Genomic DNA, 22068 nt, shown 5'->3' with positions numbered 1-22068 from the left:
ATTGTTTAAGTAACCATGATGCATGGTTATGATCACTAAAAAAATAAAAAATAATTATTTGGTGGGGATTGCTTACCAAACAGAGTATAAACTCCTGATGATGCCATTCAAGGCCCTTCCAATTCAGCTCCAACTGCCATGTTCCATTCCAGTGTTCTGTAAACAGGGGTGTCCTGGTAAATAACAACTAGCATATTGAAATAAATGTACATACAACACACTTTTAAGTTTCGTTTTCATTATTATTTTCCCACATGTTCTTAAGTCTAGACAACCAGCAAAATGATAAACCAAGCCCTGATATGTGGCATTTACCAATTCTTGAGGTACAAAAAAGCTGTGTAAATGCTCACACTAAAATTTAACAATCAGCTCTCATAATCTAGATCAAGCTAGTGACAGCACACCCTAGTTGATAAACCTAAAGTATTATATAAATTCTAGTTATTGTTGTTGTTATTATTATCAATTATCATTATGGACAGTAAGGGACAGTGAGGAGTTGAAGATGCCATTGAGGTTGCAAACTTGAGTTGGTGGAAGGATGGAGACAACCTACAGAGAAACAGGAAAGTCCAGAAGAAGGGTGGATTTGGGGGAAAAGAGGAGTTCTTTTTAGGACATACTGACTTAAGGATGTCTACAAAACACCCAGCTTAAGATACCTGGGGGTAGTTAGTGATACATAGCTGGAGCTCCAGAGAGAGACTAGAACTAGATATTTAGAACTGGAAACCATCTGTATAGGGTCAATAATTAAAACCAGATCAGAATCTTGTGAAATAAAGACTTTAAGAGGACAAAAAGATGATGAAGAACCAGTAGTGGAGGCAGCAGACGTAGGAGAATATAATACCTCTGAAACTAACGGAAAAAAGAATACAAATATAATAATATATGCATAATACATGTACAAAAGGAGGGGAGGTAAAAAATGGCAAGTGAAGAGAGAATGAGGAGGATGACTGAAAAATAGTCATCAGGTATGGCACTCAGGACATCAACGGCAACATTTGAAAGAGTAATCTAGAGTGGAGAGGCAGAAACCAAAGTACAAGGAGTTGAGAATAGAAAGAAATAAAGGTACTAGGATTAAACAACTTTTTCCAGAAATTTGACAGAAAATGGAAGAAAAGGGAAAAGAGGAAAGAAAGTAGCTTCATAAAGTAAGAGTTACAGGGAGGCATTTTTTAGGATTGAGGAGACTTGAACATATTTTTAGGCAAAAGAGAAGGAATTTGAAGAGATGGAAAAATTGAAGATGAATATGATAAATGCATGAGGCACAAAGTGTAATATGAAGTCCAAGGAAGGGAAGACAATTTCCTACTGGAGAAATCAGGGAACCTCCACAAAGAAAATAATATATTTAAGTTGGGTCTTGAAAGATGAGTAGGATTCAAACTGTTGAAGATGAGTGTCAGGAGACAGGAGCGAAGAAGAAAGTATACCAGGCACAGGCAATGAAGAGTATGAGAGAATGTCCAGAATGGTGCCAAGAACTTGTCTCACAAATGTAAAGGTTAATTTTTTAAATCAAAGATGTTAGAGTTGGAAGGAATCTTGGTGGTCATCGAGTCCAACCTATGTACAAAAGGAATCCCGGCAAGGCTGACAAATGGTTATCTCCACTTCCTGCTTGCAGACTTCCAAAGAGAGGAAAACCACAGCTTCTTTGGGTAGCCCATTGTACCTTGGGATAACTCTAATTGTTGGAAGTTTTTCCTGACACTGAGCCTAAATTTGCTTCTTGCAATTTCTGCTCATTACTCCAGGTTCAGCCCTCTGGAGCCAAATGGAACGTCGAGTCCCTCTTCCACAGGATAATTCAGAACAATGTATTTCTTCTTTGAGAAATAACAAAAGTTATTTTTAGATAACTAGCTATCTGCTTAAATAAGTCACAACCTCTGCAGCCCCTTTGATGTTTCCTGGTCTATAAAATGAGATGTTAGAATTCAGGGGTTCTTAATCTGGGGTCCACAGACCCCCAAGGTGTCATGGATAGAATTCAGGTCTGTGAGGTTAGATGAGGAAAAAGGAATTACATCTTTATTTTCACGAACCTCTGACTCCTCCACAAATCAAAACATGCCTCTTCTTCATCCTGTTGCTAGTAGGTCCTGTTCTCTGCTGGATGAGTGACAACTAATAAACCTGTGTTATCATGTTTAATGGGTGCTAGTTAAGTCAAGTGTTTCCCACCTCAGGATCATAGGTTTAGAGCTAAAAGAGTTGTACCCTCTCCCATTTTACAGATGAGGAAACTGAAGTAGGCAGAGGTTAAATGACTTGTCCAGGGTCACACAGCTAGTAAGTTTCTGAGACAAGATTTGAGCCCAGATCATTCTGACTCCAAGCCTTGTACTGGACCCACAATTCAATCTTTAAAAAAAAAATTACATTTTAGCAGGAGCTATCTGGAGTTCTCTTAAACTGAAAGCATGACCAATAGGCATGCTTTGCCCACACACTTTAGAGTAGTATACTAAATCCAATTCATGTTGGTTAATGATATTTATGATGAATGGTCATAAATTTCAGTGACTAGAGCAAGTCAGTAGAGGGTGAAGAATAGACAGTTAGTTCATAAGAGACATTCGATGCCCCTCTTAGCTGACCGTCTATTCTGCCTACCTGAAGGGTTGCCAGGAGGGATCTGGGTGGAATAATGCATGGAATATTGGACTTGAAGCCAGAAAAATCTCAGTTCAGATCATGACTCAAATACTCAACAGCTGAGGCTGGCAGCTTTGCACAGCCCTCCCTCACTTAAATCCAATTCACTTGCAAGTCATGAAAAGAGGTCCTCTTCGAGAACAAAGGACAAACAACAACGACTCTGGGTAAAACCCCTTAAACTCTTTGTGCCTCATTTTCCTCATCCGTAAAATTAGATTAGACTAGATGATCTCTAAGGTCCCTTCCAACTCTAAATCTATGATCCTATGTAGGTTTTGTGGGAAAGATTTCCCCCCAGAGATGAATAAATCCCGCACATAACTCTCTTCTTTAACTCCCGCTGTTTGCCTATATAAGTTGTCTGCTCCAGCCAGGGGAGTATTCACTGGCCCAAGTCTATGGCTCAAATCTATATTTGTGCATTTGCTCAAGTTGTCCCCTTTTTGCCAGGTAATTCCTTCATCTGAATCCTTTAGTTTCTTCCCAGTCTTGTTCAAGAGCCCCCCACCCCTGTTCAGTCTTCCACAACACTCCAACCTACAGTATCTTCTCCTTCCTTCAAACTCTGCTGGCACTTACTGTCTGCACAACTCATTTGGAACTTATAGATTGCTTTATATTGTGATGTCTATAGATAAAGGATATGTCAATTCAATTCAGTAAACATCTGTTCAGTACCTACTAGGAACAGGACAATGTGGCAGTCCCCTTTCTAGATGATAACCTCTGCCATGGCAGGCACCACATCTAGGTCTATATGCTATACTGTATATTATACACTGACCTATGGCACAGAGAACAAGCTTTGCTATAGTTCCCCCCTGCCTCAGCTGTCCACTCACCTGGAAACTTCCTTCAGTGCCTGGGGCCTTCCACCCTGGAATAGCCTTCTACCTGGCCAGTCCACTTCTCCCATTAGTGAGTTCTTCCAAAGGCCTTCATATTGAGGATGACTCTATGGATTATTCCTCTCCCAGCTGTACTTTTGACTATTAGGACTCTGTCCCACCCCATGCAGGTAACTTCTTCCCTGCCCCTCCCCACCCTCCGTCTGCTTTAGTTTCTTCCGAGTCTTGTTCAAGAGCCCCCCACCCCTGTTCAGTCTTCCACAACACCCCAACCTACAGTATCTTCTTGAGGGTTGGGTCTGCCTTCCTTTTTGGTTGTATTTGTATCTACAGAGCTTAGCACAGTGGATGGCACATAGAAAACAGCATTTAATAAGTAATTAACACCATCATTGCCATTAGAAGGAGTTCAGTGATAAGCCTGAGAACAAAAAATCATAATAAGTAGCTGGCACTTACGTAGCACTTTAAAGGTTACAAAGGGCTTTATAAATGTGATATCACTTGATAATTTCATTTAAAATGTTAGGCTGAGCCTAAAAAATTTCAAAAGGTAAAACCAGTAAGAATCTTAAGTGCTCTCTCTCTTTTCTATTTCAGATTTCTACCTGAGACTGTACCTGAAGAGGATTTGAGAATGGAATTCACTGTCACACAGAACTGCTCCACTTCCAAACCAAGTTAGGAAAGGAGTTTAAACATCAAACAGAATGTGATCCTAAAAGTAAGGGAATTTTTTAATTGGGGGGAGGAGGTCAGAAATGTGCTTTAGGAATTGTTAAGTCCTTGAATAAATCAAAGCCATGAGTTGAGGAATACAGCATCTTTAACTGAAACAATGTAGCAGACCTGCCACCCTGGGGGATGTCCAGTGGATTCCCTACCAAAGAAAACCATGAAAAAGTTTTATAGTTTTAGGAGGAAAGGGGGAAGAGTTAGGTGAGGTAGCAAGGCCTGGTCACGAGACCCCAGTGCCCCTTGGCAGTCAGGGCAAGGAAAGCCACTTCGTTCTGGCTGTTTTGTCCTTAATATCATGAATCCCAATGGAAGGGGTCAGGGACATCAGGAGCTGAGATCCAGCTTAAGCTAGGTTCCCCACAAGGCAAACTCTCTGGGCAGGGGACAGGGGGGACCTAGAATATAGTTCAGTTCAACCTATCAAGAGTAAGTATCTTAAGAGTAGGAATTTAAGGACACTACTGAAATTCTGCCATTACAAGGATCATTTAAGGAAGTGGCAGTCCACATTACATTTGATATTAACAATTTCTGTCACTATATTAACACTTATATCAACAATTTTCTGTCATAATATTCAATTTCTTTTACTCTGAAATTCTCCACTCTAACCACAATTCTATCCTGTGTACCTCTCCCATTCCCTTACTTTGGCCTTGAACTTATGACCACCGGTCCCTGACCCTTAACTATCATTCTCTAAGCTCATCCCCAGTTTTCTGGCTTCTTTACAGTTTTAAAATCATGGTCAACTATGTCAGCCATTCCTTCACCTATGAATACCTTCCCCCTTAACATTTCACCACCTCTACTATGACAATTTTCAACCCTAGGATAATTCCCATTTCCTTTTGCAAGCCTACTGAAGAAAGTCACATAACTGTAATGGCTGAGTCCATTACAATTTCATTCTAACCTCAGCTAGGCTTAGCTGTTGCTTTTATTCATCTGTTATCAACTCTATATCACATGCCATGCCTTTTCTGTTCCCCACAATCCGTTGTGGTTAGAGTGCTGGGGGTAGGGGGTTGGAATTAGAAGACCTGAGTTCAAATTCTGCTCCAGACACTTACAAACTGTGTAACCCCAATCAAGTCACTTAATCTCTCTCAGCTTGGGTTGCTTTACATGAAAAACAAAGTGGTTGAACTACATGGCCCCTAAGGTCCCTTCCAGCTGTAAATCTATGATCCTATGATCCAATGTTCTCTCCTACTCCACCTCCAACTGTAACATGCACACACTCAGGTGAACTCACTTCCTATTTTACTGACATTTCAAATGTTCAGGAATATCTATTTTCTTTCACCACCTCAAAAATGTCTCTCTAGTCATCTATATTTTTGCCAAAGTGGCCTTCTTGCCAAGGCTACTTCCTCTACCTGTGCACCCTTGATTTTTGACATTTGTTTATGGTCATCTATTTTTATATTTTCTTTCCAAAGGTTTAGATATAACTTCCTCCAAAGATGTTATCCAGTTTTGTGAGGGTGTCAAAAATATGCTGATACGCGTTCACAGGTCTTAACAAAACAATTAGTACAGATTTCATAGTGACATCAAGGAGAAAAGCAGCATGAAAATGACTCATGTAATAAAATGCTATTTTATGTGGCAATTTTTCAATAATATCCCCTTAGTTATGCAAAAGATTAAAATTAAAATTGTTTAGAGTAACTTTGCCAAGTTTCATTCCATTTAATTTCTATCATCTGGTGGCTCTCACGGAACAAAGTCATAGTTGCTTCAGCTATGACAAAACTCATTTTACCCAAGAGTCTAGATTTTAAAGAATTCAAAGGATGCGCTCATCTTTTCAGTTCCTCTTAGCCTCATTATATTGTTTCATGTTCTTCAGTAATCTAGGCTAAGAACAAAAACAAAAACATACCCTCAAGTCCAATATTACTAACACACTACTATTTCCATAGTTTTCAGTAGGTTGTCTGTATCTGTCACTTTATTCGTGAAATTAATCCAAACATGAAATTTCCACATCATATAATCCTGAAATATAATAATCTTTAGGTCATAGGATTTAGATCTGAAAAAGACCTATAGAAGTCATCTAGCCTAATCTCCTCATTTTACAAGTAAGAAAACCGAAGCCCAGAGAGGTTACATATGATGCCTAAGGTCAGACAGATAATAAGTGGCAGAACCAGGATTTGAACCCAGCCGGCTTTCTCCACTGTGCTACACTGCCTCTGATAACCTGACTCTGTGCCATGTCCTCACACTTATGTGATGATATTAAAAACTTCCTTTTTAGGAGAACTAGCATATTAAAAAGTAATATTTTTTCATCCTAGACATTTCCAGACTTTACCCTTTAGGAAATGTATAAAAGTCAATGGAAAAACAAAACAAAACAAAACAAAACTGAGGCCTCAGGAAGATGGATTGAGTGGTAACCACACTAAAAACAAACAGAAAAAAAAATACTGCTTTTCTATTCAAGATTATTATTTTTCCCATTCTGGTATGTTTCAGATATTGATCAGGGAGATCCCTTTGGTTGCTCCATTTGAGAGAGGTGGTCAAGGAAGCATTTGGTTAATTCCTAAGTTATTAATACTAACTAATATTCTTACTAAGAACAATAGTCTGTTCTATTTGAGGGAATAAAATGTTAACCCCAAACTATATTTTAACATATTGTAACCTTTTCCTTCTTCAAGATTCTGATAGATGTGTATATGTGCATGTATATATGTATATGTGTATATATAGACACATATACATATATACATACATGCATGCATACATACATATATCACCTTAAATTGTCTTGGATTAGGGAGATGTCTGAGGCCATGCAAGGATTATGTCAATCTGGACATTTCTTTTTTCAGAGATGTTGGGATTTTAGAATGTTAAATTAATAAAAATTGTTTCTGGTCAATTTGTTTCTAAAACACAAAGTAAAACATTAATTTTTTTCAACAGACTAAACAGCTTCAATTACTAAACTCGATCCCCTAAACTCCTTAGTTCAATACACTGAAACAATAGAGTATTTTTTAAAAAACATTTTTGAGATGCTATTTTGTGTTTTTCTAGGAACCTTCCAAAATCTGTTGGATCTCAAGTGCTAAAGTCTTTTTTTAGAAAGGTGCACCATTTTAAAGAAGGACCACTTTAAGGTTTCTTGATATCTTCTTTGCCTTGTTTGTCCTTGACCTCTGTGCAGCCTTTGCCACTCCTGATCAACTCATCTTCTACTTGGCTTCCTCATGGTTCTCTTCTTTGGCTTCTCTTTGTTCTGCCTTCAAATATAAAGGCATAGCCCACAGCTGTGTCTTTGGCCCTCTTCTGTCAATATTCTGTCATGAAAATCTACTCCCACTAATTTAACAATTACCTCTATACCATACCCAAATCTGTGTCATTCACCCTAACCTTTTTTCCTGAATTCAGATCAAATAACTTCAATAGCCTACTAGACATCTCCACTGGGCTCACTTCAAACTAGACATATCCAAAACCAAATGCTTCATCTTTTCACCAACCTGACCCTCCTTCAAAGTTTTGGTTAAAGGCTCCTCCATTTGCCCAGTTACCAAAATTTTGAGTCATCTGCTGGTTCATCTCCCTCATCTTCCCACATCAAACCAGTTGTCCCTGCTCTTACCTCAACATTTGTTGTTTTCCACTCCCATTATAACTACCCTAATCTTATTACCTTCAATTGGGACTATTACATGAACCTGCTTGTTTCCAGTCAATTGTATTCGATTGTCAACTTTTTTTTTCCCTAAAGCAGAGGTCCAATTTAAAAAAATAAAAAACAAAAAACAAACATACACCACCATTCACTTGCTCAATTAATTAGTCAACAAGCATTTATTAAGTGCTTACTATATGACAAGCACTATGTTAGGTGCTGAGGACACAAATACAATAAATGAAACAATCTTTACTTTAAAAGAGCTTACATTCTAAAGGACAATAAGAATATGTGTACGCATACAGAAAATAAAAAATATAGTTAAATGCAATGAAGTTTGAGAGGAAGGGCACCTAATGGCACCTCTTTTTTTCCCATGCACTATCCCTTGACTCCTAAAAATGCAAATCTGTATTAATTTAGCATCACTGGTTATCCAAATGATCACATTTCTTTCTTAATATTTATTTTTCCAATTACATGTAAAATCAATTTTTTACATTTTTTGTAAGTTTTGAGTTCCAAATTCTCTCCCTCCCTCTTCATTGAGAAGGCAACAATTTGATATGTTATACATGTGCAGTCATGCAAAACACTTTCATATTTTAGTCATGTTGTTAAAAAAAAACCCAGACCCAAAACTTCCCCAAGAAAAATAGTTTAAAAAAAAAAAAGTATGCTTCAATCTGCATTCAGACTCCATCAGTTCTTTCTCTGGAGGTGAACAGCATTTTTCATCATAAGTTTTTCAGAATTTTCTTGGTTTATTGTATTGATCATCATGCAATATTGTTGTTACTGTGTACAATGATCTCTTGGATCTGGTCACTTCACTTTATATCAATTCATATAAGTCTTTCCAGTTTTTCTGAAGTCATCCTGCTTGTCAATTCTTACAGCACAATAGTATTCCATCACAATCATAGCACAACTTGTTAAGCCATTTTCCAACTCATAAGCATCCCCTCAATTTCTAATTCTTTGCCACCACAAAAAGAACTGTTATATTTTTGCACACATAGGTCCTTTTCCTTTTCTTTGGGGGGCGGGGAGGGCAGGGAGAGGATCTCTTTGGAACACAGACCTAGTAGTGGTATTGCTGGGTCAAAGGATATGCACAGTTACATAGCCCTTTGGACATAGTTCCAAATTGCTCTCCTGAATGGTTGGATCAGTTCACAACTTCACCAACAGTGCTTTATTGTCCCAATTTTCCCAAATCTCCTCCAACATTTGTCATTGTCCTTTTCTGTTGTATTAGCCAATCTGATAGGTAAGAGTGGTATCTCAGAGTTGGTTTAATTTGCATTTCTCCAATCAATAGAGATTTGGAGCATTTTTCATAAGACTATACATAGCTTTGATTTCTTCATCTGAAAACTACCTGTTCACATGCTTTGACCATTTATCAATTGGAGAATAATTCATATTCTTATAGATTTGACTCAGTTCTCTCTATATTTGAGAAATGCGGCCCTTATCAGAGAAATTTGATGTAAATTTTTTTTCCCAGTTTTCAGATTTCCTTCTAATCTTGGCTGCATTGGTTTTTTTTAATAGGTTTTACATGTATAATCATGTTAAACATATTTCCAAACTAGTCATGTTGTGAAAAAAGAATCAGAACAAAAGGTAAAAACCATGAGACAAAAAAAAAACTAAAAGAAAGTGAAAATAGTATGCTTCAATCTGCATACAGACTTCAAAGTTATTTCTCTGGATGTGGTTAGCATTTTCCATCACGAGTCTCTTGGAAGTGTCTTGGATCATTGTATTGCTGAAAAGAACTAAATCTATCATAGTTAATCATCGCACAATGTGGCTGTTGCTGTTGTGTACAATGTTTTCCTGGTTCTGCTCACTTCACTCAGCATCAGCTCATGTAAGTCCTTCCAGATTTTTCTGAAATTCACCTGCTCATCATTTTTTTTTTAACATTAATTCATTTATTTTTAGTTTTCAACATTCACTTCCACAACATTTTGAGCTCCAAATTTTCTCCCCATCTCGCCCCTCTCCCCACCCCAAGGCAGCGTGCATTCTGAATAACCCTTCCCCTAATCTGCTCTCCCTTTTATCACCCCCCCTCCTTTCTCTTAATCCCTTCCCCTTCTAGTTTCCTATAGGGCAGGATAGATTTCTATACCCCATTGCCTGTATATCTTATTTCCTAGTGGCTGCATTGGTTTCCAAACAATCATATTTCTTACGTTCTTATGAATACCCTGGCATGTTCTGTAGCAGTTATCAAGACTATACCTCCCACTCCACCTATCATGTGTACCTGTTGTAACCCTTTCCACCAAGATTAGGACTTGACTTTGGTGTTATTTTTAGAGATGATCTAGTCCCACCCCCTCAACTTCTCTATCACTTAGTATGGTCTAAAAATGCATTATCCTGTGGTCAAACTCTCTAAATATAGTAAGGCTGGTCCTCAGGCAACAGATGTGCAAGCTGTCATTGGATTCATTTTTTTTTAAATTAACTAAAAAAAAGGTTTCAAACACTGATTTTTGATAAAAATTTCTTTCCAGCTTAGTAGAACCTAGTGCATATTGGTAGGACTTGCCCTCAGTTGCCCTACTCTTCAAAAACCCAAGGTCACCTTCATGACATGATAAAGCATCAAGACAGGCCTTTAATGGAGGTATTTTCTAGGAATTCTTATATTAACATAGTCTAAGAAAACTAGAAAAGAGAGTGGAATAACAAAAACACTACAATACATACAAAAGTCTTGATGTTCCCCTAATTTTACTTGTTAAAAAATAATGCAAGTCTGAGAAAAAGCATCCATTCTAGTAATTCCTTTAAAAATCAAAAATCTTGGTTAGGTGTTCATTCTGAAAAAATCATTGCATGTACTATAAAAATGTCACAGAGTTCAAATACTTTCAGACTGTTTTTCAAAAAAGGCCAAGCCCTTCTCCTTCACGAAGAAAGAATGTGTGATTAAAGTGTCATATTGCATTTTACAAAGTACAATTATAATTGTACAGCAATTTACAGTACTGGTGAGGGGAGCAAGACAAAGGTTACCAGTTACACCTTAGAGAGACCAGCAAAGAGCAGCAGTGAGTAGCTCAGAGGTATTTCAGGTAGAGGGCAGTAGACCCCAGCAGAAAGATAAGCCCAACAAAGATTCCAGCTCAACAGAGAGAAGAACCCTGAGGCCAATGATGTTACCAGAGGACACAGCTGGTCCTCTGAAGAAGCAAAGACAGTGTTGGCAGCAATGAGGTAATCCAGCTGGAAAGCCACCCAGAAATGAATTCTCCTGGTATCATGTGTCCCCTCTCCCACTGGTGGTGCTATAAACGCTGAGTGTAACCCATGTGTAAGAGGGAAGTCTTTATTTTCACTTATTTTGTTGTTTATTGCTTTGAAACCATGTGTCTGGTTGGCCTAATAAAAGAAACCCATTGATAGAGACTTCTACAAGTCATGGTTTTGAGCAGATGCTGACCCATAATATGCTTCCAATCTAATGCAGCTTCTGGGGAATCCATGTGTAAGGAGTGTCCCATGTACTACCAACCTTCTTATACTTTACTCCCCTCTATGAAATTTATCAACCTATTATAATAGGTTACTTACCATTTTTTGCACACAACACACCATCCGCCATCTCTGAACTTTTACTCCAGCTATTTCCCAGACCTGAAAAGCTTTCTTCATAGTTCTACATCTTAGAATACCTAGCTTCCTTCAAGACTCAGTTCAAAGATCACCTTTTATCTCTAGACTCTCCCCCTACGGTTACTTTCCATCTACTCTGTATATATCTTGTAGGTATCTATTTGTTTCTGGAATGCAGTACTCTAGCCACTTAAGCTCAATTCTTAGGAGTATGTTCAGGGTGCTGCTAATGCAATTCTGTACATTGAAGAGGCTGGGGGCCTGCTTCCAGGAGAGTGGGGATGGTATGTAATTCGAGTAAACAGTAGGCTCTTTGATTGGCTATGCCTGCATAACTGGAACTAGAGGGGCATTCAGAAGTCGCTAGCTGACTTCATCTTTTTGGTTTGACTTCTGCTAGCCAGGACAGACAATGCTGTCAGGGCAGAGAACTTGGGTCGTTCCTGTGTTAGGCAGGTATGTGGCCTGTGAATATGGGCCTCGGTTCTTTGCCTCCGAGTTTGTTCTTCCATTTTAAGCAAAGGAGAGTGAAGGTTACAACCTTGTGAGTTTCAAAAAGTCCCAAAGTCAAGTCTATGCCAAGCTTTGCTGCTAGCCAGTCAAGCTCTGAGGCCCCAAAGAGTGACTTTCGGGACCACTGTCCCACAGCCTTGGAGACAAGGACTCATTCAGCAGCAATGCCACATTTGGATACAAATCTGATGATATTAGTGCTATGTAGAAAAAACAGAAAGTCTGAGGCCACTCTCCCAAAGCAGGGGTAATATATAGGAGAGTGTACCCCCAAAAAAGTGTTGGGAGGAGGGAACATTTATACTTTAGTACTTGTTATCTCTTAAAAATAAATTCTCTCTGTAAAAGCAAATCGATGTTAAGTGGAACTGGTGGCTATCAGTGAGTGGAACATGCCTAGAATGGCAGCTCAAGCTGATAGAATTAAGAGACCTCAAACCCTTAAAGGGATCCCCAGAAACTTGAAGAGGCCAGAGAAAACACTCAAAACATTTACATACTTCCCACATTAAAACATTCCTCAAGGGCAAGAATTGTTTTCGCCCTTTTTTGTAATTCCAGAACTAAAAGCAGTGCTCACAGCACTAAGTGCTCAATTGACTGAAAACTAAACAGCTCTTGTTTTTATAGTATTTTACCATTTACAAAGCACTTTCCCCATAGCAGGCCTGTGAAGCAGGCAGGGAATCATCTAAATTTGACCTCTATGGACTTCTCATATTTAGTTTTCAATATTGACTTTTTTTTTTCTTTTTGGTGGCTTGCCCAGGGTCACACAGCTAGTATCATGTGTCTGAGACTGGATTTGAATTCACATCCTCCTGACTCCAAGGCTGGAGCTCTCTCCACTACACCACCTAGTCAGTATATACTTCTTGCGATACCCTTTGCATACTCTACCTTCCAGCCAAACTGAACTAGCGGGGCTCCAAATGCTCCATACCATCTCAAGCGGTTCTCATGCCTGGAATACCCTTCCTCCTCACCTCGGTCTCTCACAATCTCCAACGCGTTCCCTTAACTGCTCACTACTTGTTAATGGTCTCTCCTTCCTCAAATACCTTTCACTCATTTCTCCGTGCATCTGTGGAATCCTCCTATTAAAAGGTAAGCTCAAGGAAAGAACTGTTTCCATTTTGTTTCTTTGTAGCCCCAGGGTGCACATGGTGGCTTGCATACAATTAATTAAAGCAATACTTTACAGATGAAGATACTGAGATTCAGAAGTTAAATGACTTGCTCATAGTCACATTGATGGTAAGTGGCAGACCTGGGACTCAAACCCAGGTCATCTATTTCCCAAATCCAGGGTCCTTACATTATGGCTCAATATTGCTTCCCTAAATCTAAAGTCACTATCAAAAATAATTACAGATACTTAATTTTTCTATTATTTGGTGGATTTTTTGTTATGAAATGGAAAGCGATGAAATAAAGAATATTATGTAGTAAGAAGTTTTAAATTAACTGACATTTATGAGAGTATGCAGTCATTTGCATTTTGGACAAGGTATTACATTTGATTCTAAAAACTGATTTCTCTGAAGCAAAAAATTAATCAATCTAGTTATAATCAATAATATATACATTTCAGGAAGATTTATGTCAACATATATTCTCCCAGTTTCACTGCTGAAGAACACTGTTGACACCATCCAGTATAGGGACATATTGATAATTCCACTAACAGTTGTTTTTACAAACATTTTTGAGTTATACTTGAAACCTGAGTTTTTTTTAATTTCACAAGTCAAATCTACACAGAAAATATACTTCCAGTTACATCCATAGCAAGACTAAGGTGGTGGTATGTCACTTATTATCTCTTTAAAGTCCTCTTTTGTTGATCTTCAGGTTTGTGCAAAGCAAAAAGGATTGTTTCAAGAGAGTGTATTGTTATACTACAGTGGGACAGTCCTTCCGAGAAGCTCTTAAGGTGACATGTGAAGACTATAAAAGGAATAAAAATGAGCTTCATTCTGTAGAACCAAATTTCTAAGGAAGAGTTTTTAAAGCTTTTCTTCTAAAATAAATAGTTTTGCTGCCTACATTATTCTTCCCCCCCTCTTTGTCTACCCAATTGCATATAATGATCATTCAGTATGCAATCCCATTCTTTCTGAGCAAGTTGCACAGAAAAATACTAAAAGGTAGAGGTGAATCTTATGAGCCAATCAGCATCACAGGACAACAGTGGCACAATGTGAATCTGCTACTTTCAGATAAAAAGAGAAATTGTTTTAAAACAACAGCACCACTTATTGTTTGAGCATTCCCTTTAAAGCCTCCAAACCTTTGGGAAGGACACGAAGCACTGAAAATATCTCTGGGAAGGCAAGGTCAGAAACAAAGAGATCATAATTGGTCTAAGTTTACACTTCCTGTTTAGAATGAAAACAAACCTTTCACCACAAACTCTTCACTAAATGTTCAACCAGTGAAACACTGAAAGGGAAAAATTGCACACATGTAGCAATCAGTTTTGACAAGAGGCCCATCAATAGCTAAGTCTTTTACAGCCACATCATTATCAATCTGATCTGCCATATCTGATGCTTGACAACACTGTCTTCACAACTGTCGACCTACCCTAGAAAAGTCTATCTTGTAAATCACAAAGAAAGATGACAGGTTTCACAGATTTCGTAAGTGCTGATAGGAAGAGAGGCAGAAAAGTATAGATATTTCTCTTGAATGTGTTGCAGAAGCAAATGTGCCATTTGCACACAGTGAAAAGGTTTATGACAATCTCTTACGTTTATATGGTACTTTACAAGAAGGAAACGAGAACTCATTAAATGCCTACTACATGCCAGGCTCTATGCTAAGTGCTTTACAAATATTATCTCATCTGATCCTCACAACAACCCTGGAGGGGAGGTGCCATTATTATTATTCCCATTTTACAGTTGAGGAAACTGAGGCAAGTAGCAGTTAAGTGACTTGCCCAGGGTCAAAAGGCTAGTGTCTGAAATTGTATTTGAACTCAGGTCTTCCTGACTCCAGACCTAGTACTCTATCCAATGTACCACCATGCTAGCTATACATTAACAAATTTTATTCCTACAACCATACTGAGATATAAATAATGCAAAGATTATCTATCTCTCTTCTACAGATGAGAGAACTGAAGTTCAGATAGGTCACAATCTCCCCAAGGTAACACAGCTACAGTAATAAATTCAATAGGATAACCAAATTCTTGCTGTAGTAGAGTACCAAGTTGCTTGAAATCACACTAGTTCAGAAATGCCAAAGACTGGCTATTTGTAAAGAAGTGCTGAAAAGTGCTATAAATGTGTCATAGTTCAAAGGGCTCTGGATTTGGAGATAGAGGATCTGAATTTGAGCTCTGCCTCTTAGAATCTACATGACCCTGAACAAATCACCTTCTCTGGGCCTCAGTTTTCTTATCTGAAAAATGAGGGGGCTGGACTAGATGGCTTTTGAAGTTCCTTCCAGTTCTATGATGATTTTGGGACAATGACAGTTATCAGTTAAAACAATTTACGGAATTCTATTAAGCCCTTAGTATTCTGCTAGGACTATTGGGGAGAAAGGAAGCATAAAGAGATAATCCTCCCATAATAATTTCTTGAACAAAGAAAAAAAAAAATGAAAACTTTTTCCCCCATGTAATGCAAATACAGGGTGTTCCAAAAATCTCAGCAGCTTTAAGCCTCAGCTATTAAGAAGTAAAACTACTAAGACTTTGGAATATCCCAGAAGACTCCATCAAAGATGGTCTAGTTATTGAACATAAAGTGATTACTATATAGAGGAAAGAGCACTGAATTACAATGCAGGGAACTGTTTGTAACTAGATCAACAAAACAAAGATGCACCATGGAGTTTCATTATAGAGAACCATTCTTGTAATGGTATCCCCTTTGAAAGGGATTTTACCTGAGGTATTATCTCAAATGCCTACCTATCATGATCACAGACTTAGAACCTCCTTGAAAGATGAAGAGACTCTAGATGTGTGGGGTGGAAATTAGAGAAAAACTGTAGAATTTATCAGATTCAAAGAATCTTGGGGTTGAGGTGGGGTAGGAGAGAAAAAGAAAAGACCACTTGTGTTCTCCTCATTAAGGTAGAGTAAACAAACTCGTCAGCAGCAGTCTCTCAGTATAGCCATCGTAGGAATGGGTGCATTCTCCTCTACCACAGTCTGCTGGGAGTCAAGAGGATGTGAGTCCTTCCCCACTTCTTCTGTTTCCCTCTCCTCAAGGTTACCCCTTCCCAACTCTGTGAGTTTTATCTAGCATTGCTTCGTGGGACTGAAGGTATGTAACATGCTATAAGGCAAAAACACAGAAACCATTTTCTCACTTAGGAATGACAAAGCAGACAAAAAGAACTAAATGAGAATAAAATTCATTCATTCATGCATTTATCCATCATCTAAATGTCTACTACGCTCAAGGCACCTGGCAAGGCATTAGGGTAGATGCAAAGATGTAGAAGACACAGTTCCTGTCCCTTTATTCTAAAACAATAAAATATGAAAAATATTTGTTGTAACTTAATTTATATCTCCTTAAAAATTAAGAATACTTAAAAAATAAAAGATAACAAGAATAAGATATATTATTGAAACCAATTATTTCTTAGACATCATTAACATTTTATGAGTTTTTCCTGTTCAACATAAAAAATTTTTAAATACAATCCTTAAATGTACATTGTCACAAGATTTTACTACATCATGAAGTTATCTGTGTTGTCTTCCATTTCCATGTTTACTGTCTTCTTTTCAATAATCTAGCAACCACCATTACTGTTGGCTTTCTTGACAAGCAGATATCAAACACATTCTGAGTAAAAAAATAAACTCCATAGGAAAACTACAGGGAAATTATTGTAAAATGCTCAAGAGACTAATTTATAAGAAATGAAAAAGAACTAACGCTGGCATTGAGTTGAGAGAACTGACAATGACAAAGTACTCATCTACAAGGAGTTGAAGATTATAAAAATGCAAGAAGCTCTGGAATTAGATATATGATAAAATATATCACTGAAGTACTATAAAATATTTAAAGGTTGTTGGGAATCTTTGCCAAACTTCAAGTGATGGTTCTGAAAATTACCCAACCTAAAAGTCAAGCCACCTGTCTGATGAAGAAAGTGTGTAAGAGATTTAATTTTTGATGCCAATTTCTCAACTGGACCTATAGACTTATTTTTCCAAAAACCAGGCTACATACTGTATATGGCAGGCACTTAATAAATGCTTAACATAATCTTCCAGGACTAATATATAATTATTAACTATGCCTATACAAGATCTTAAAGCCAAATTCTCATTACATTTTAGTTTTTCAGACAATCTGCAAAACATTTTTAAAAGCCAATCTCTTTCTATTAATAGACTTATTTCCCCTTCATTATTTCTTTTTACAAGTTAAAATTGTATAGGTTATTTGGCCCTCCAGCTGATTCACAGTATGATCATTTACTATTTACTAAGACAAAAAAAGCCAAAAACAATAATTATACATTTAATATGCATTTTGCTTTTAAAAGCAAGCTTTAAAGTACATCAGAGATCTTATAACTTATTAGTAAAGATTTTATAGTGCTTACAAAATTGTATCTAAAATATATATTTATTTATTCTAAATTAACAACAGCTTCTTGAAGATAGAATAATAATTTATAGTAGCCTACACATGCTATTGTAGCAAAGGCTGGTTGCACATATTCAGCATGAATTCTATTTTTAGGATTTCATAATTACCAGCCTTAAAACGTGAAAGCAGATTAAAATTTGGCACAAAAGGTCTTAGTCTAGTAACAAATTCTTTAAACTAAATTTTATTTTTAAAAATCTACCTAATATCACAGGAGAATGTGGGCGTATATGTACCTATATACGTATACACACATATACATACACACATATATATACATATATACACACACACATACATACATACATAGACTATTTTGAAATAATTTCTCCCATGTAGCAAAAAATTATTATCAATTTCAAATATGAAATTTGGATAGAAATTAACTAATAATATGCTTAAAACTATTCTTAAGTGACTATAATCTCAAAAAGCAGATAAAAATGCACAGAACTTTTAAACAAGATCTTTAATATGCATAAAACTCTCAATACATATTTAACCAATAGACTGGAATTCTTCACTATTGGGTATGTTAATACATTAAAAAAAATTACATGCCCCCAATTGCATATAATGAGGCTGTAAATCCAAGGGTTCCAATGACAAGTCAACCAAGCCAAAGTGGTTTGTTAACATTACCAGAATCCCCAAAATAGCATTAGAACCTTCATTTCTACAGATTTGGGGGTTGTTATATGTGCAAAAGAATTAAGAGGTGCTAAATTCCTTGTGACTATTAAAAAGCCACTTTAAACATTGCGTAGTTGCAAAAAGCCATTTTCTTTCCCCAAAATTCACATTCATTCTAGTTTTGCTCTTTCATGACCCTTATTTTTACCTACTCCATCCTCTCCTGAACTCAGACTGAAAAACGATAATGCTGATAATCTCTCACAGGCTTCACATACAATACTAGCAATATTTGTCTAAATAGGTGTTTATTCTTTGGATCCTCTCCAGTATTGCAGGTAGATATGCACTTAAAAACATGTCACGAAAAGTTCATTTTTATCACAAAAGACAAAAAATTCAAATACTCTAGGCTTTTGTTTACACATTAAGATAGAATCCCAACCACAAAGCAGGGTACCCATAACTCACACTGCTGTTCATAGAAAAATAAAAGGCAAGAAAATAAAAAATAAAAGAGAAAATATCAGCTGAACGTTCAATTGAACTCTTGGCTTTCCTCTTTATGTCATTTCAATAATTTTTTTAAATGTTCATAACATACTCATTTTCTGCATGACCATAGAATGTTTTGGCACATTAACACTGTGACACAATAAATGTTAAAAAAAAATTTTAAACCCATCTATTAACCAATACTCTTGTTTGTGGTGCATCGTCATTTTTTTACAGTTACTTAAATCAAATACACAAAGGTTTGTAACTGATTTACAGAAGTAGCAATCACAGATTGCAGAAATATATATCACTGAAGGGAAAAACTGCATCTTAGCAATTTTACAATCCAATGTTTTCTTGGTATCTCTATCATTTACAGGCTTCTTTAAATCTTGGTGTTTTTTTTTTTCTGTACAAAAACATATTTTTGCTTTCTTCATTCTTGATGAGATTTTTCTGCAGTGACTTTACATTCATACTGCAAAAAATTAAAAAGTTAACAAATGAAGCTTTCTTTTATAAAATGGCTTCCAGATAGCTATAAAGCTAAAATAAAGCTTTGCAGAATTATTAGAAAATGGCAAAAGAATATGGAGATACATCTACAGATAATTAAAGAGCTTAGTTAAAGGCTTAAAAGGCAGGAGGAAAGTACAACCTGTTTGCATAAATATGTGTGATTTAAGACTAGAATTACTAGTATAAAACAAAAAGAATAAGTAGGTCTTTTTGTATGATCATAAAGAAAAGAATGCACTAGCACATTAGGATTATTCTGTAAATCAAACACTGTTATATAAAGAAAATACTCTTAAAAATTTGAGCACAGGTTTTGCACAACTGATTGAAGATAACAGAAAGTACTAGACATGGTAATTAGATGTCATGATTACTAAAGACAATGAATTAATCTAACTTGCTCAAAAGCAAATGAAGATGGTCTCAATGGAGTAGCTTTGTAAAAATTACTAATACCCTAAATCCAACAAAATGGCAGAAAAATGTGGCAACATTTACCAATGAGTTTTTAACTCAGAAATACTCTGAGTGTACCTGGAACACAGGTACACCGCAAACTCAAACTAAAAGTAATGTGTTGGTCACATAAATCCTTTCCAGTTTCTCATTTAATGACATTTATCTTTTTTATATCATTTCGACCCAACGGCTCCTACAAATTATTCATTTCAACATATTCCCACAGTAGACAGATCTTTAAGAATTTTGTCTTCACAAACCAAATTTCTTTAAAGTAATAGGGGACCGTGAAATAAAACATGCCACTAACAAAAATACTACACAAATAAACTTCAACTTACCATAGCCAGCTGTCGACCAATGTTTCCCATTGTTATGCCACCAGCAAAAAATATACATGGTAACCAAGAACGAACATAAAGAAAATCTGGAGATGTATATCTAGAATGAAAGAAATAAATTTTAGTGGCACAGAGAAAAAGGAAAACTACAACCAGAACAATTTGACTTAGCAAGAAAACTATCATGAAAATAATAAATTGAATGTACTCAATTTCTAAATATGTTTAAATTTAAAATCTCTTTTTCTTTTCATTCATCATAAACCTCCACCAAAAAGACAAATACTTACTGATAAACTCCATTATAGACTAGTAGTTGAGTGACCACGGTTGCCAAGAAAGCAATTCCTACTCCAAGGCCAAAACCACTTCGTGATCTATCAAAAGTCCACCACAGACCAATGGATAGTGCAGCTAGTGTGAGAGACAACTGTATATTGTTGTCAAAATCTACTTTCTGGGATTACTGTTAAGGATTCATTTTAAAATTTCCAACCAAAGCAAAACAATGGCATTTTTCTAAATCAACAGAAACATTGGACTGGATTCTACTTGTGAGAAAGGAGTATTAACTGTGCACTTTCAAATATACTGTTTTTCACTTCAACAGAGAACACTTTAGCGCATGAGAAATTAGTAACATTACCATCACTATTTACTGAGGTAACAGAGGACATGGACAATTTAATAAACAGAATATGATACCCTTTAACATGTCCCAAAAGTAAACAGTGTATCCTTTCTTCAATTACAAGATCAGGTCTAATTCCATGATACATGATTTTCTCTACTAAAAATATATTTGAAAGCTTCTCAACACAGGTCTAAAAATTAATATACAGCTTTAGGGCTGGGTTTTTTTTTTTTGGCTTTAAAAAAAAGTCCTCATGAGATTATTTCTGAAACTGGTTTAGAATTACTTGAGAATCATACAGGAATTTGAAAATAGAAGAGTTGACAGCTATTTAACAGGGTACCACATTTTCTATGTGATTTACTGACAGACACATTTTATAATAATGCAGTTCAGAAACAAGAGTACCAAGGACACAGTATGCCTTTCTATTATGTCAACTGTTCTAGTTTTAATTTGTTGTGGATAAAGCCTTGAAATGGGCATTATCTTGCAACCTGTCACGTTATTTTGGTGTCTGAGACTTTTTGGTATAGGACAGTTAGCTCAAGTGATATTTTATTTCAAGCACCTACTTAAGCATCTATTCACAAATGTGTGGCTCTTTTCTTTCCCAAATCTCTTTTTACAAAATAGAGCTTTGCAAATTCAATTTTCTCATTTCTTTGCTAAAGGATTATACTAAAGGTATTAATTTCAGATGTCATTAAAAGGGCATTATCTATGTCCCACAAGGCCACACTATGGCTCTTCAGACATATGAAGCTCTCTGGGATTGGGGGTAGGGGGGAGGTGTCCAGTGTTTCTCTCGAGACCATCTAGTTCTGCCTTCACTGCACAGAAAGACAAGCACAGTAGACAGCATTAAAAATATCCCACAAGGAGCTCTCTTTTTCCTTTCAACATATCCTATTGCTTCTCTTCTCCTCCCAGCAACCAGCACTTCTTCTACCTCACTTAGCCTGAAGTGTTCAGTAACAAAGGATTAGTCGGGTGCAACTCTCCAAGGTTACTAAGTGTGGTCATTCATTGTCTAGGTTTAGATTGTACTATAACCTGGTTTATAGCTGTACTTGATGGAAAAGCTTTTCTTATCCTTCAGTTGGCAATAAACTTAACAGTCCAAAATAAAGCTCATACTGTTCTCTGATTTCTAGTAAGCAGTAAACATACTGCTAGAGTATGAAACCTGGCACTGGATGGATCCATTTTAGATCTCATTCAAGGAGTTTGGTTGGTATCATTAGAGGTG

The 22068-nt window shown here is 36.7% G+C and overlaps 1 protein-coding gene across 5 annotated transcripts in view; it reads right to left on the bottom strand.

Moving 5' to 3' along the window:
• Nucleotides 1-22068, bottom strand: part of INSIG2 (insulin induced gene 2) — a 61561-nt gene that overhangs the window by 19090 nt on the left and 20403 nt on the right. For 2 of the 5 annotated variants that reach the window (XR_003568494.1, XR_003568493.1), the window contains exons 4-6: nucleotides 20473-20639; nucleotides 20183-20282; nucleotides 77-156 (exon numbers count right to left, since the gene is read on the bottom strand). Coding sequence is in view for 3 of the 5 variants with exons in the window: in XM_027854674.1 (XP_027710475.1) it covers nucleotides 19300-19341; nucleotides 20183-20282; nucleotides 20473-20639 (309 nt within the window). In the remaining 2 variants the exon portion in view is untranslated. Of the gene's footprint in view, nucleotides 1-76; nucleotides 157-16461; nucleotides 19342-20182; nucleotides 20283-20472; nucleotides 20640-22068 lie in introns of those variants that run through there. The other 3 variants (XM_027854674.1, XM_027854675.1, XM_027854676.1) reach the window with 2 other exon arrangements.

Source organism: Vombatus ursinus, unplaced genomic scaffold (assembly GCF_900497805.2).
Source record: "Vombatus ursinus unplaced genomic scaffold, bare-nosed wombat genome assembly UNPS02010548.1, whole genome shotgun sequence".
Lineage (NCBI taxonomy): Eukaryota > Metazoa > Chordata > Mammalia > Diprotodontia > Vombatidae > Vombatus > Vombatus ursinus.
This window is presented reverse-complemented; position numbering and strand designations above follow the sequence as displayed.